Source organism: Nicotiana tabacum, chromosome 24 (assembly GCF_000715075.1).
Source record: "Nicotiana tabacum cultivar K326 chromosome 24, ASM71507v2, whole genome shotgun sequence".
Classification (NCBI taxonomy): Eukaryota; Viridiplantae; Streptophyta; class Magnoliopsida; order Solanales; family Solanaceae; genus Nicotiana; species Nicotiana tabacum.
In genome coordinates this window covers 91,132,534-91,148,842 of record NC_134103.1, presented here as the reverse complement: position 1 = coordinate 91,148,842, position 16,309 = coordinate 91,132,534, and the positions used below count along the sequence as shown (strand labels likewise).

General features: G+C 39.3%; 1 protein-coding gene and 1 non-coding gene across 2 annotated transcripts; both read right to left on the bottom strand.

The window, feature by feature from the left end:
- Nucleotides 1-356: 356 nt before the first annotated feature.
- Nucleotides 357-463, bottom strand: LOC142178691 (small nucleolar RNA R71). The gene has a single exon (XR_012706957.1). It is a non-coding gene; the product is annotated as a small nucleolar RNA R71 (small nucleolar RNA).
- Nucleotides 464-14,272: 13,809 nt separating this feature from the next.
- On the bottom strand, nt 14,273-14,863 carry LOC142178306 (uncharacterized). Its single transcript, XM_075247637.1, has one exon. It carries the CDS (start codon nt 14,861-14,863, stop codon nt 14,273-14,275), a length of 591 nt encoding a protein of 196 aa, XP_075103738.1.
- Nucleotides 14,864-16,309: the final 1,446 nt, after the last annotated feature.

Genomic DNA, 16,309 nt, shown 5'->3' with positions numbered 1-16,309 from the left:
AGGGATTTTGTTAGACCTGATCAATTTAATTGTGAATCAAGTGTTAGAAGGCCTCCTGTGGCAGCTAACAATTTTGAAATCAGGACTGATTTGAGCCAAACAATTCAACAATCTTGTCAGTTCATTGGAGATCCCAATGAAGACCCACATAGTCATTTGATTGATTTTCTTGAGCTTGTTGAAATAATTAAGTATAATGGGGTATCACCAGATGCAATTAGGCTACGGCTTTTTCCTTTTTCTTGGAAAGGTGTAGCTAAAGCTTGGTTACGCAGCTTGCCTACGGGATCCATCACAACATGGGATCAGATGATCAAAAATTTCTAAAGAAATATTTTTCTCCTGCTAAAACGACAAAAATGAGACAAGATATTAATATTTTTTTGCAAATTGACATTGAGTCAGTTTATCAGGCTTGAGAATGATTAAAAGGTTTATTGAAAAAATATCCTCATCATGGAATTCCTGATAATATTATTTTATATATTTTTATCACGGGTTAAAACCCTCATTGAGAAATGTCAAAGATGCAGCTGTCGGAGATTCCATAATGGGAAAAACTACTGATGAAGCTTTACAATTGCTAAATGCAATTTCTGAAAATACAGTGCAGTGGCCATCTGATCGTGTTACTATAAAAAAGGCAGCAACTGTGAACCAGGTAGATGCTCCAAACACCTTAACTCAACAAATTGCTTCCTTAGCAAAAACGTTTGAAACCTTTAAGGTAAATCCACAACAATCTGAAGGTTGTGACATTTGTGGTGAGAATCATCTCAATCATGAATGTCAAGCCACAAATCAGAATGATGAACAGGTAAACTTAATTGGCTACAAATCTTACCCCTATGGAAGTCCCATGGCTCAGAAACATCCAGGATTCCAATGGAGTAACCCCAATGGTGCTGAAAACTCACAGTTTTTAAAACAACAGGTACAAGGACCACCAGGATTTCAGAATTAGAATAGGCTGCAACAAACTTTCAGACCTTATCAGCCTAAGCCACAATGATCTTATGCACCTAGCCTTGAAGATTTGATGTACAAATACATAAAGGCTACGTATGTGAAAATGGAGAGTCATAATTCATCGTTGAAAAATCTAGAAATTCAGGTAAGTCAATTGGAAACTCTTTTGTCAGGAAAAATTCCAGGACTATTTCCAAGCAACACTAAGGAAAATCCGAAGGAGCATCTCAAAACCATTGCGTTACAATCAGGAAAGAATTTGGATGACCCATATCCAAATCCACAAGGCAAGGAACATGAATAAAAATAGGAAAAAGGTGACCCCACTGAGGTAACATCTGAGCAGTCAGAAGAACAAAAGAAAAAAATAAAAGAAAGAACAATTTCATAAGAAAATCCTCCTTCTGAGGACATTACTTTTCCCCAAAAAATTAAAAGAGAAAATCTTGATAAACACTTTTCTAAATTTCTTGAAATTTTGAAATAACTTTACATAAATATTTCATTCACTGATGCTTTAATGCAAATGCCCTCCTACGCCAAGTTTTTGAAAGATATTGTTTCAAGTAAAAGAAAATTTGAAGGAATCTATGTAGTTAAGCTTACAGAAAAATGCAATGCTATTCTTCAAAATAAGCTTCCACAATAACTTGATGACCCAGGCAGCTTTACAATTCCTTATACTCTTGGAGGTGTTCATTTTGAAAAAGCATTGTGTGATTCTGGCGCTTCAATAAATCTGATGCCTTTCTCAATTTTTAGAAAATTAGAACATGGAGAAATGAAAAATACAATTGTTTCTTTACAGCTAGCTGATTCGAGTACTAAAAATGCTAAGGGAAATATTGAGAATGTACTTGTTCGATTTGACAAATTTTATTTTCAGTAGACTTTATAGTACTTGAAATGGAAGAAAATAGTGATGTACCTTTAATTATGGGTAGACCATTTCTGGCAACGGGTAGAGCAATCATCGATATTCATCAAGGACAATTGATATTAAAGGTCAATGAAGAGAAAGTCATCTTTGACATGCAAAAAATAATGACATATCCTGAGGATGAGTTATCATCTCCTTGTTTTCACATTGACTTATTAAATGATCTTGCAGATAAATACAAAGATGATCAACTAATCTCTGACTCATTAGAAAGATCTCTCGCATATTTAGGCACTACGAATGATGATGACCCAAGAATTAAAGAAGAAGCTGAAACACTGGAGGATGGACCACAAAATGAGGAAGTTTTATCGGAAGAAATTCAATAAAAAATGAACTTAAAACTTTTCCTTCTCATTTAAAATATATTTTTCTTGAAGCATCACAATTTTCAGTGATTATTTCCTCTTCTTTGTCTACAGAACAAGAAGACAAATTAATTAAAGTCTTGAAAGAACACAAGAAAGCTTTGGGATGGACTGTAGATGATATCAAAGGAATCATCACAGCCATTTGCATGCACAAAATTCTCATGGAAGAAGATTACAAACCAATAGTCCAACCTCAAAGGAGACTTAACCCAGTAATGCAAGAGGTAATTAAATAAGAAGTGGTAAAACTTCTGACAGCATGTACCATCTACCCCATATCTGACAGCCCTTGGGTAAGTCATGTGCAAGTGATACCGAAAAAATGAGGTATGACTATCGTAAAAAAATAAAATAATAAACTCATACCTACAAGGACAGTTACAGGATGGAGAGTCTGTATCGATTACATACGTCTCAATGATGCTACTAAAAAATATCACTTCCCTTTACCTTTCATTGACCAAATATTAGAAATAGTAGCAGGACATAATTTTTACTGTTTTTCTTGATGGTTATTCAGGTTACAACCAGATTCCAATTGCACCAGAAGATCAGGATAAGATAATTTTCACATGTCCCCATGGAACGTATGCTTATAGGAGAATGCCATTTGGTTTGTGTAACGCCCCTGCTATATTTCTGCGTTGCATGTCAGCCATTTTTTCTTACATGACTAAGAAGTTTCTGGAGATTTTTATGGATGACTCTACACTTTTTGGCAAAATATTTGAAGATTGCCTTTAGTACTTGACCTTAGTTCTTAATTGATTTGAAGAGATAAATTTAAGTCTTAATTGGGAGAAATATCATTCCATGGTCATAGAGGGTAGTATTTTAGAACATAAAATCACTATTAAAGGGATATATAGAAGTTGATAAGGCAAAAATTGATCTTATAGCAGGATTACCCCCTCCCACCACTGTTAAAGGCATTAGGAGTTTTCTAGGACATGCAGGTTTTTATAGAAGTTTTATAAAAGATTTTTCAAAAATCTCAAAACCTCTAACTAAGCAAATGAAAGCATTTGAAAGTCTTAAGCAAAAATTAGCAAATGCCCCTGTTGTAATCCCACCAGACCGGAATAAACCTTTTGAGATAATGTGTAATGCAAGTGATACAGCTATTGGAGCTGTATTAGGACAAAGACAAGATAAAATTTTTCGTCCCATTTACTATTCCAGTAGAACTTTCAATGAGGCTCAGTTGAATTATACCACAATAGAAAAAAAATATTGGCAGTGGTATTTGTTTTTGATAAATTTCGTTCTTATTTAATAGGAACAAAGGTTACAATATTCACTGATCATGCATCATTAAAATATCTCTTGGCGAAGAAATATGCAAGACACATGTTGCTAAGATGGATATTATTTCTACAAGAATTTGACCTTCAAATTAAAGACAAAAAGGGAACGGGAAATCAGGTAGCAGATCACCTTTCCAGGTTGGAAAATCCACCAATTGAGACAGTGGATATCCGAGAATAATTTCCAGATGAACATATCTTCTCCATCACTGCTATTGTTAACCAATCCCATTGCTTTGCTGATATTGCTAACTACCTATTTGAAAAATGGATACCAAAGGAACTCTCTTATCAGCAAAAGAAAAAACTCATGACCGATGTAAAATATTATTTTTGGAAAAATCCTTATTTAAATTTTCTGCATATGGAATTACCAGAAGATGTGTTCCTGAACAAGAAATGACAAAAATTCTTAATCAATGTCATGATGGAGCAGTAGGTGTGCATTATGGAGAAACTCGAACAACAGAAAAAATCTTGGAAGCAGGTATCTACTGGACATCACTTTCCAAAGATGCAAGACAATATGTTCAATCCTGTGATCGTTGTCAAAGAATGGGCAATATTTCAAAAAGGTATGAAATGCCTCTTAACACCATTCATATATGTGAGATATTTGATGTATGGGACATTGATTTCATGGGTCCCTTTCCTTCCTCCCATTCTTTTGAATATATTTTGGTTGCAGTTGATTATGTGTCAAAATGGGTAGAAGCAATAGCTACCAAAACAAATGATGCAAAAACTGTGTGCAATTTTTTGAAAAAGAATATTTTTACATGATTTGGGACTCCCCGAGTAATCATCAGTGACCAAGGTACGTATTTTATGAATAAACAATTTGAACTCCTATTAACTAAATATGGAGTCACACATAAGACAGGTACACCATATCATTCTCAAACAAATGGCCAAGTTGAAGTTTCACATAGGGAGTTAAAAAGAATGTTGGAAAAACTTGTTGGAATATCTAGAAAAGATAGGGCATTAAAACTAGATGATGGTTTATGGGCTTGTAGAACAACATATAAAACCCCAATAGGCGCATTGTCACGATTCAAAATCCAACTAGTCGTGATGGCATCTAACCCGGCCCGCTAGGTAAGCCAAATAAACTATCCAATTCCAATAAAATTTAATAAGATAATTAAGTGAAAGAAAATATTTGAATCTTATACATTCCCCAAGGTCTGGTAGTACAAATCATGAGCTTCTAAGATTAGAATTTACAAAGCTGGTATGAAATAAATAAATACATCATCTGTTCAAAATGGACATAAATAAATTTTTATAAATCTAAGGCTACCATGAACAAGAGGCGGCTATAAGCGGAACGCAGGTACGTCTTCAAATCCAGCTCCCATCGATCACATCAACATTAGCATCCAACATCTGCACGCAAGGTGCAATAGTGTAGTATGAGTATAACCGACCCCATGTACTCAATAAGTAACAAACCTAACCTTAGCTTGAAAGTAGTGACGAGATAGAACATAGGTCAGGGTCAAACACCCATAGCCAACAATAGTTCATAACAACATAATGGAAGTAATAAAAGAAGTAGCTCAGAGATAAAATGCTCAGCTCGTTCACAGTTGCAGAAAATAGGCTTGCTTTTCAAATATATCAGTGAAAACCCAAATCCTTTACTGAAATCACCAAATTTATGAGTAAGTTTGAAAACTGTGATTTTTCCCAAACACTTTTCAATAATAGATAATATGTTTCATTATCAAATGGCATGAGAAAAATACATCTATATGCCTACATGTCAATATGCAGGTAAAATCATGAATAATACTAAAAATTGGAGTGGCAGAAAGAAATGCATCTCTATGCATGTATCTTAAGTATGTGTATCAATGCAATGTATCTCAGTGATGAACTCATATACTCACACTCTCAGAGTACTGAATCTCACTGTCTCACAATTTTCACTCATCATGCTCAATCACTCGACACGCTCAGTCACTCAGTATATTGTATATATATATATCAACTGACAGTCAGTCATTCAATAATGAATAAGGCCAATCCATCCTGGGGAAGATACATCCCCAAATATAAATGCTTCGGGAAAGATCCATGCCCAGGAAAAACCCATTCCTCAATATAATTAACTGCGCTCACTGGGGGTGTGTACAAACTCCGGAGGGGCTCCTTTAGTCCAATCGCCATAATAAGCCAGATACATGAATAAATTAATATAACATGCTGCTGCATACAGCCCAATCCCATAATATCACTCACAATCATGCCCTCGGCCTCACTCAGTTATCAATCTCTCCAGTCTCTCGGGCTCACAATGCCATCAAACTAGTCCAAAAATAATGATATACTGTATCAATATATAGCAACAGAGACTGAGATATGATATGAAATGAATGAACATGACTGAGTATGAAATTGCAATGTAAGCAAATAACTCAACAGAAGAAATGACCTTAGTAGGTCCCAACAGAATAAGCATGTAGCCTAGACATGGTTTGTAACATGGATCACACCTTGATAGTTCTAGTACGTAAAGATTTCATGGTTACAGATAAGATCACTTAACTACACGGTACCACAAAAATAACGGAGTCACAATTCACACGGTGTACGCCCATACGCTCGTCACCTAGCATGTGCGTCGCCTCAACACAAAACACATAACTCATAATTCGGGGTTCCATACCCTCAGCACCAAGTTTAGAAGTGTTACTTACCTCGAACAAGTTAAATCTGATACCGAGCAAGCCAAACGATGCTCCGAAATACCATCCCACACGTACCGACCTCTAAATGGCTCGAAACTCAAAAAAAGTAACTCAAATACATCAAATAATACCTAAGAAAATAATTCCCAATGATAAGGGTCCACTACAAGAAAAAGACCTATTAGCGACCAAACCTTAGCGTTGCGTGACAAATCTCGTCCCTAAAAGTCTACTTATAAGGATGATATTAATTTATGGTCGAAGATACATCCTCAAATATAAATGCTTCGGGCAAAATCCATGCCCAGGGAAAATTCATTCCTCAATATAATTAACTGCGCTCACTGGGGGTGTGTACAGACTCCGGAGGGGCTCCTTTAGCCCAATCTCCATAATAAGCCAGATACATGCATAAATCAATATAACATGCTGCTACATACAGCCCGATCCCATAATATCACTCATAATCATGCCCTCAGCCTTACTCAGTTATCAATCTCTCCAGTCTCTAGGGCTCACAATGCCATCAAACTAGCCCAAAAATAATGATATAATGTATTAATATATAGCAATAGAGACTGAGATATGATATGAAATGAATGAACATGACTGAGTATGAAATTGCAATGTAAGCAAATAACTCAACAGCAGAAATGACCTCAGTAGGTCCCAACAGAATAAGCATGTAGCCTAGACATGGTTTGTAACATGGATCACAGCTTGATAGTTCTAGTACATAGAGATTTCATGGATTATAGGTGAGATAAGGTAACAACACAGTACCACAGAAATAACGGAGTCATAATTCACACGGTGCACGCCCACACACCCGTCACCTAACATGTGCGTCACCAATCACATCACACGTAATTCAGGGTTTTATACCCTTAACACCAAATTTAGAAGTGTTACTTACCTCGAACAAGTCAAATCCAATACCGAGCAAGCCAAACGATGCTCCGAAGTGCCATCCCACACGTACTGATCTCTGAATGGCTCGAAACTCGAAAAAAGCAACTCAAATACATCAAATAATGCCTAGGGAAATAATTCCCAATGATAAGGGTCCACTACAAGAAAAAGACCTATTAGCGACCAAACTTTAGCGATGGGTGACCAAACTTGATTGTTTTTAGCTTTAATTTGTTGCAGTTATGCACTATTTTAGACTTTGCTGTAGAGATGCAATCTCCATTGAGTTCATCTGCTTGACGTACTCAGTTTTAACAAGAATTGAGACTAATACTACGTGAAGTTTTCAGGGCGTAATGGAATCATGCAGAAATGACGATTTGTTGAATATGAAGATGTTTTACCAAGACAATTTCATGGTAGAAAAAAAGACATAGTTGAGGGAAATCAAACCACAATAACAACACCGTCCTCTTACACCAGACATTGTTCCTGCAGACAAAAGCTAATAAAGAATTTATCCAATTTTGTTTCCGTACTGCTACAAAACTAAGCTATTCCTTTACAATTGTTGGTTGATCTAATTTTTGCCTTCAAAGTGATGTTTTCAACTTATATATATTAGTTGAATTACTCACTTTGAAATGTATTAGATAGACTAGTATAGCGAGGATATTTAGATGGTCGTACTATGTAAAGTCTACATTTAGAAATATGTTGGAGGTAAGGTATATGTCCCCCTCCTTGTATTTGACATGTTAATGAATTCTACATCAAGGTCTCGATGATTTAACCTTGATGTGTATAAATGAAAGTTTGATGTTACTGATAGTTTTGTCTATATTATGCTAATTATTTTTGTTGCAAATTGTATAATATTCTGGTAATAAATTGGATATGAGAGATTAGCAATTAAACTTTTGGTCCTTAAAGATCTTTAAGGACCATATTTTTTGCTCGCGAAGTATATATATAGGCGCCAGATGCGTCTTTGTCTAAGGGCCAGAAATCTGGTCCCTAGACATGTTTTAGAGACCAGAATAATTCTAGTCGCTAAAACTCTTTAACGACCAGTCACTACACTCGTCCTTATTACCTTTTAGTGGCGGAGCCTATAGCGACCGGTGGCGACCAGACTTTACTGGTCGCTATTGACCTTTTGAGACTAGAATTGGACTTTTAGGGGCCATTTTTCTCATCTCTCACTACTAAAAATTCGGCAAAAACCGACCAAGATCGACCGACCAACTTTGGTCGGTCAAAACACCGACCAAAAAACCGACCAAAGTTGGTCGGTTTTTCAAAATATTTTTTTAAAATTTTTTTTTTACGAAACCGACCAACTTTGGTCGGTTTTCTTTGGCGCAAAAATGCGGGAAACAATTTTTGAGTCCCGCAAAATTTATGTTTAAAGAAACCGACCAACTTTGGTCGGTTTTTCAATTAAAATAAATAAAAATTAATATTAAAAAACCGACCAAAATTGGTCGGTTAATTCGGCGGGTCATTTAAAAAAACCGACCAACTTTGGTTGGTAATTTTATTTTTTAATAAAACCGACCAACTTTGGTCGGTTATTTTCGTGCGAAAATACAATTAAAGAGTATAAATCAAATAAAAGACAACATTAAAACAAAATGTACCAATGGTCTAGTGGTAGAATAGTATCCTGCCACAGTACAGACCCCGGTTCGATTCCCAGATGGTTAATCTTTTTATTACATAATTAAAATACCGACCAACTTTGGTCTGAAAAAACCGACCAACTTTGGTCGGTTTGTTTTGCAATATATTTTTTTTTGAATTTAATTGACCAACCAAAGTTGGTCGATAATTTCCGACCAACTTTGATCGGTATTCCTTTCCGATCACAAAAATATCGCCCACACATAAATGGTCGCATTTTGGTCGGTTTTTGGCCATTACCGACCAACATTGGTCAGTTTTTTAGTCGATTTTTACCGAATTTCTAGTAGTGTCTAAAGGACAGTTTTCTTGTAGTGGTCGAATCTTTAATTAAAAGCCTAAAATCGACCCAAAGGTCCAAACCCAGTCCCGCACCTCGAAAACTGGTGAAACTTACAAAATTTGATAACTCATTCAATTACGAGTCCAACCATACTAGTTTTACCCAAATCCGACTCTGAATCGATGTTCAAAACTCAAAAATTCAATGTATGAAACTTTGGACAAAACCCCCCAAATTTCTCTATAAAATCCATAATCCATTTACCAAAAATGAAGATAAAATCATGAAATATAATCACAAGTGAGTCAAGAATGCTTATTCCAAGTCACATGGTGAAAATTGCTCCAAGAATCGCCTCAACCCGAGCTCTATAACTCCAAATATGAAAAGAATGACCAAACCCTCGATTTAAAGCTTCAGCCAGTCATTTCTGCTTCTGCGGACACAAGAGCGGCTTCTGTGGCGTCACTTCTACGACAAGAGCACTTCTGCGGACTCCACTAGCCAGCCGACCCCTCGCACATGCGGAACTCTATCCGCTTTTGCGCAACCGCAAGTGCGAAGCCAAACGCGTTTTTGCGCTCCATCTTGCTTCTGCGCCCAAGACTATCGCTTCTGCGGGACCGCATATGCGCCCCAATTTCCGCTTCTGCGATCTTCCTCACCAAGTTCTCCCTCGCTTCTGCGATCAATTATCTTCATCTGCGGACTCGCATCTACGTCCATTCTTACGCAGATGCGGAAGTACCAGAACCAGCATACCTTCAGCAATCCAATATGAAACAAAAATGATCTGAACCTCGTCTGAACTCACTCGGGCCACTCAGGACCCTGTCCAAATATTCCAACAAGTCACATGATGATACAGGACCTACTCGTGGCCTCAAATCACACATAACAACATCAAAATGACAAATCGTTCCTCCAATCGACTTAAATGAACTTTGAACTTTTAGCTTCCAAAACTCGTGTCGAACCATAGCAAATCAACCCAGAATTAACTCAGATTTTGCACACAAGACCCAAATTACATGTCGAAGCTATTCCAATTCTCGAACCAAAATCTGAATCTGATACTATCGTAGTCAACTTCCGGTCAAACGTATGAACTTTCCAATTCTTCAAATTTTCAACTTTCGCCAATTAGCGCCAAATCTTTCTAGAAATATCCAAATGCAAATCTGGGCATATGTCCAAGTCAAAAATCACCATCCGGACCTAACAGAAAAATCAAAACTCTGTTCCGGGGTTAAATTTAAAAAAATTAAACTTTGTCGACTCTTCTAACTTAAAGCTTAAACCATAAAATTCATTCTTCCAAATGGATTCTGAATAACCTTAAAACCAAATCCGACGATTCGCATAAGTCATAATACATCATACGGAGCTACTCATGCCCTCAAACTACCGAGCGAAGGGAAAATGCTCGAAACAACCGGTTGGATCGTTACATCCTCCCCCACTTAAGCATACGTTCATCCTCAAACGTGCCAAGAGTTTTTCCAAAGCCATCAACCCACCGTGTAAACTTACCATACACATACCCGGGGGTGATCCCACGTTACCCTATTTGTAACGACCCGACCGGTCATTTTGAGCTCTAGCGCGTTGTTCAGTGATTTGAGGTCTTGGGTAGCTTTACTTCAGGTATCATGACTTGTACGTGTGGTCGGAATTGAATTTCGGGAAGTTGGGAGTTGATTTGGAAAAAGAAAATTTATTTCGAAAGCTTTAAGTTGGAAGAGTTGACTAAGGTTTGACTTTTGAGTAAACGACCTCAGAATCGGGATTTGAAAGTTCTAATATGTTCGTATGATGATTTCGGACTCGGGCGTATGTCCGAATCGGGTTTTGGATGACCCGGGAATAATTCGGTGCTTATTATGGAAAGTTAGCATATTGGATGGATTTCATAAATTTGGGTTGAAGTGTATTTTGATGTTATCGATATCCGTTTGGAATTTCGAGCCCGGAAATAGCTCCGTATGGTGATTTTAGTCTTAGGGGTGCATCCGGATGTGGATTTAGAGGTCTGTAGGTCATTTCGGGGTCATTTGGCGAAAGTTGGAAATTTGAAGGTTTTTGGGAAATTTTACCGATAGTGGAATTTTTGATATCGGGTTCGGATACCGATTCCGGAAGTTGGAGTAGGTCTGTAATGTCAAATGTGACTTATGTGCAAAATATGAGGTCAATCGGACGTGATTCGATAGGTTTCGGCATCGGATATGGAAGTTAGAAGTTTAATAGTTCATTAGGCCTGAATCGTTGCATAATTCATAGTTTTGATATTATTCGGTATGATTTGAAGCCTCTAGCAGGTCCGTGCTATGTTTTGGAACTGGTTGGTATGATTGGGCGGGGTCCCAAGGGCCTCGGGTGTGTTTTGGGATGGTTTTGGGTCAGGTGTGGATGATTTGTTGTTACTGGTTTGCTAGTGCTAGTTTTGTCCTACACGAATGCGGAGGGTGAGACGCGTTCGCAAAGAAGAAATTTGGACTGGGTCCTTTTTGTTCTTCGCATTCGCGATATGAGGGTCGCGTTCGCAAAATGTTGGGCAGTGGTGCTTTGCGTTCGCGAGCCCTGTCTCGTGTTTGCATAGAGTAGATGGGGATCTGAAGCAGGTTGTGCTTCGCGAACACGTGGGGCTTGCCGCGTTCGCGAAGAAGAAACTTTGGTCCTCAGTTTGCTAAGCTTCGCAAACGCGAGGGCAGTGCCGCATTCGCGAAGAAGGTCGGACTGGGCAGTGTCTTTTAAAGACGGGGATTTGGCCATTTTTATCTCATTTCCTCCATGGAAGCCGACCTAGGAGCGATTTTAGAGCATTGTTTTCATCGTGAATCATATGGTAAGTGATTTCTACTAGTTGTGAGTTATATACAAGGTTTATATATAGATTTAGACATGAAACAACAACAACCTAGTAAGTTCCTACAAGTAGGGTCTGGGGAGGGTAGAGTGTACGCAGACCTTACCCCTACGCCGGAGGGTAAAGAAGCTGTTTCTGAAAGACCCTCGGCTCAAGAAAACAAAAATAGACGAGACAAGAGAGAGAAAAAATGTTAGTACCATCAACAGAACCATATGAGAGATAACAACAGCATAAGAACCAGAAAATAGATGAGAAATAATAACAAAAATCAGTGAATAAATCCCGATACTATGAAAAACAAAAGAATAGTGTTGACACAACAATAATCGGTAGCAGCCTAGGACCCAACCTTATCAGACCAGCCTCCCCCATGGATGAACCTTATCAGCTACCTCCTATCCTAACACCCTAATGCTCGCCCTCCACACCTTCCTATCAAGGGCCATATCCACTGAAATCTGAAGCCACGCCATATCCCGCCTGATCACTTGTCCCCAATACTTCTTAGGCTACCCTCTCCCTCTTCTCAAACCCACCAAGGACAACCGGTCATACCTCCTGACCGGGGCATATGGGCTTCTCCTACGCACGTGCCCGAACCATCTGAGCCTCGCTTCCTGCATCTTATCATCCACAGGGGCCACACCCACCTTCTCCCAAATATCTTCATTTCTAATCTTATCCATCCTGGTGTGCCCGCACATCCACCTCAACATCCTCATCTCTGCTACTTTCATCTTCTGGATATGTGAGTTCTTAACTGGCCAACACTCTGCCCCATACAACACGGCCAGTCTGACCACCGCTCTATAAAACTTACCTTTAAGTATCAGTGGCACTTTCTTGTCACACAGGACTCCAAATGTTAGCCTCCATTTCATCCACCCCACCCCTATACGGCGTGTGACATCCTCGTCGACCCCATCCCCCTAAATAACCGACCCAAGGTACTTGAAACTGCCTCTCCTGGGGATGACCTGTGATCCAAGCCTTACATCCAAGCCCGCTTCTCTTGACTCAATGCCGAATTTGCACTCCAGGTATTCTGTCTTAGTCCTGCTCAACTTGAAACCCTTAGGCTCAAGGGCATGTCTCTAAACCTCCAGCCTCTCGTTAATGTCGTGTCGCGTCTCATCAATCAGAACTATATCATCAGTGAACAACATACACCATGGCACCTCCCCTTGGATATGTCGTGTCAGTGCGTCCATCACCAGAGCAAATAAGAATGGGCTGAGCGTAGATCCTTGGTGTAAACCCATAACAACCGGGAAGTGCTCCGATTCACCTCCCACAGTCCTAACCCGAGTCTTAGTTCCATCATACATGTCCTTAATCGCCCTAACGTTGGCAACCGGCACACCTTTTTCCTCCAGGCATCTCCAAAGAACTTCCCTAGGGACCTTGTCATATGCTTTCTCCAGGTCAATAAACACCATGAGCAAATCCTTTTTTCTATCCTTGTAGTGTTCCACCAACCTCCTAATAAGGTGGATCGCTTCCATAGTCGAATGAACCGCCTCACTTCCACCATCTTCTCCCACACTTTCATAGTATGGCTTAGTAACTTGATACCCCTATAGTTGTTGCAACTCTAGATATCACCTTTGTTCTTGTACAGTGGTACCACCGCATTCCACCTCCACTCATTTGGCATCCTCTTCGTCCTGAAAATAACATTAAATAGCCCTGTCAGCCACTCCAAGTCTCCTCTACCCACATACTTCAAGAATTCTACCGAAATTTTATCTAGCTCGGTAGCTCTGCCCCTACTCATCTTACGCATAACCCCCACTACCTCCTCAACCTTAATGCGTCTATAGTACCCAAAGTCTCGGTGACCCTCGGAATGTCCCAATTCACCTAGCACAATATCTCGATCCCCCTCTTCGTTCAGAAGTTTATGAAAGTATGTCTGCCATCTCCGCTTAATATGAGCCTCTCCCATCAAAACTCTACCATCATCATCTTTGATGCACCTCACTTGGTCCAGATCCCGAGCCTTCCTCTCTCTTTCCTTGGTTAGCCAGAATAACTTATTTTCCCACCTTTGTTCCCCAGTTTCTCTTATAGATGACCAAAAGCAGCAGTCTTAGACTCCGTGACCGCCAGCTTCGCCTCCTTCCTAGCTACCTTATACCTCTCCATGTTCGCTCTCCTTTCTTCCTCGCTTGTGCTGCCTACTAATATCAGGTACGCCGCCTTCTTTGCTTCCACTTTACCTTGGACCATTTCATTCCACCACCATTCGCCTTTGTGGCTGCCAGAGAGAGACCCCTAACACCTCTCTCACCGCCTCCCTTATACAGTTTGTCGTCATCGTCCACATAGCACTCGCATCCCCGCCACTCCTCCAGGCTCCCAAAACCGACAACATCCCCTCCAACTCTTGAGCTTTATCTATAGTCAAGGCTCCCCACCTAATCCTCGGCCGTCCTTGTACAGGCCTCTTCTTCCTCTTAATCATGATACCAACATCCATAACCAAGAGCCTATGCTGCGTCGCAAGCGACTCACCCGGGAAAACCTTGCAATCCTTGCACAACCAGTTATAACACCTCCTGAGAAGGAGATAATCAATCCGAGTCTTCGCCAACACACTTTGGAAAGTGACCAAATGCTCCTCCCTCTTAGGGAAGCTAGAGTTCACAATCACCAGCTCAAATGCCTTAGCCAAATCGAATAGTGAAGTACCTCCTCCGTTTCTATCCCCAAAGTCGAAGCCTCCATGCACCTTTCCATAGCCACCAGCAGTCGACCCAATATGACCATTGAAATCCCCTCCAATAAATAACTTCTTCGTAGGCGGAATACCCTGCACCATCTCATCCAACCCCTCCCAGAAACGCCTTTTAACCTCCTCATCCAAGCCCGCTTGCGGCGAATACGCGCTAACGATATTAAGGGTGCACCCTCCAACCACTAACTTAATAGATATTAATCTATCATTTACCCGCCTAACCTCTATCACTGACTCTCTAAGTTCCCTATCCACCAAGATACCCACTCCATTCTTACCCTTTATGACTCTAGAATACCACAGCTTATACCCGTCTGCATGATTTAGATATGAAAATTTATAGAAATTTGGAATTTTGAAAAAAACCTTAGAAATTAGTATTTTGGATTTTGACCACAAAATAGGGCATGTAATTGGAAATAAATCATTTATTTGAGTCCGTACTGTTATGGGTAATGATTATCTTCGGAAATTTTTGAAATACGGGTACGTGGGCCCAAGGGTGACTTTATCAATTTTTCGAGCGGAGTTAAAAATTGTTATAAATTGATTTATTACGAGTATTAGAGTATATGTTCATGAAATTTCACATTTATTTACTAGTTTTGGAGCGACCGGCGCCGGTTTGAGTTGTTAGAAAAGCTTTGGAGCCGGTTATGGAACTTCGGAGCAAGGTAAGTCTCTTTTCTAACCTTGTAAGAGGGAATTAACCTCATGGGTGAATTAATTTAATATGTGCTTCTATTAGTGGGGGCTGCGTATGCATGAGGTGACGAGAGTCCGTATGTAGCAACTAATTATGCTTACGACCAGGTTGTCTAAGACCCAAATCATGTTATACTTGCGATGTTTGCACCCTACTTGTTAATTTAATTGCTTAAATCATATTAGAACTTGATAAAGGAATTGTAAAAGGTTAAGCTTTATTTACTTGAGTTTTGGATGGGTCACTTGACCGTTAATGAGAATTGGTGTTTCTTTGAATATTAGCCTCTTAATAATCTTGAATCGGTGGTTTGGGCCGAACGCCTCGATAGAAGATAGATGCATCTATGGTTCGTATTGTTCAACCCTCGGCAGTGCACAGTTTATATATTTGTATGTTGGATTGGGCCGTACGACCTCGGCATAACTCGTGCGTAATAATTCTTGGAGTCCAATTATAATTGATATTGTTTCATTGGCTTGAGAGATTAATTAGTTAAATGATGGAAATTAATTTGGGATTTACTATCAGTGAAAGAATTGTTTATTTATTTCTTGTTATTGATTTTCATCTATATTTACATAATCCATGCTTAATTATAATTTCGGTATTGTATCGTTAGCCCATAGTAAGTGTCGATGTCGATACCTCGTCACTACTTCTTCGAAGTTAGACTAGATACTTACTGGGTACACGTTGTTTTACGTACTCATGCTATATTTGCTGCACATTTTGTGCAGGTACATATATGTCTAGTGGTCTTGCGGGCACAGAGGCGCGGCTATTGCGGGGACTTAGGTGAGCTGCATCCTATGTTACGAGTC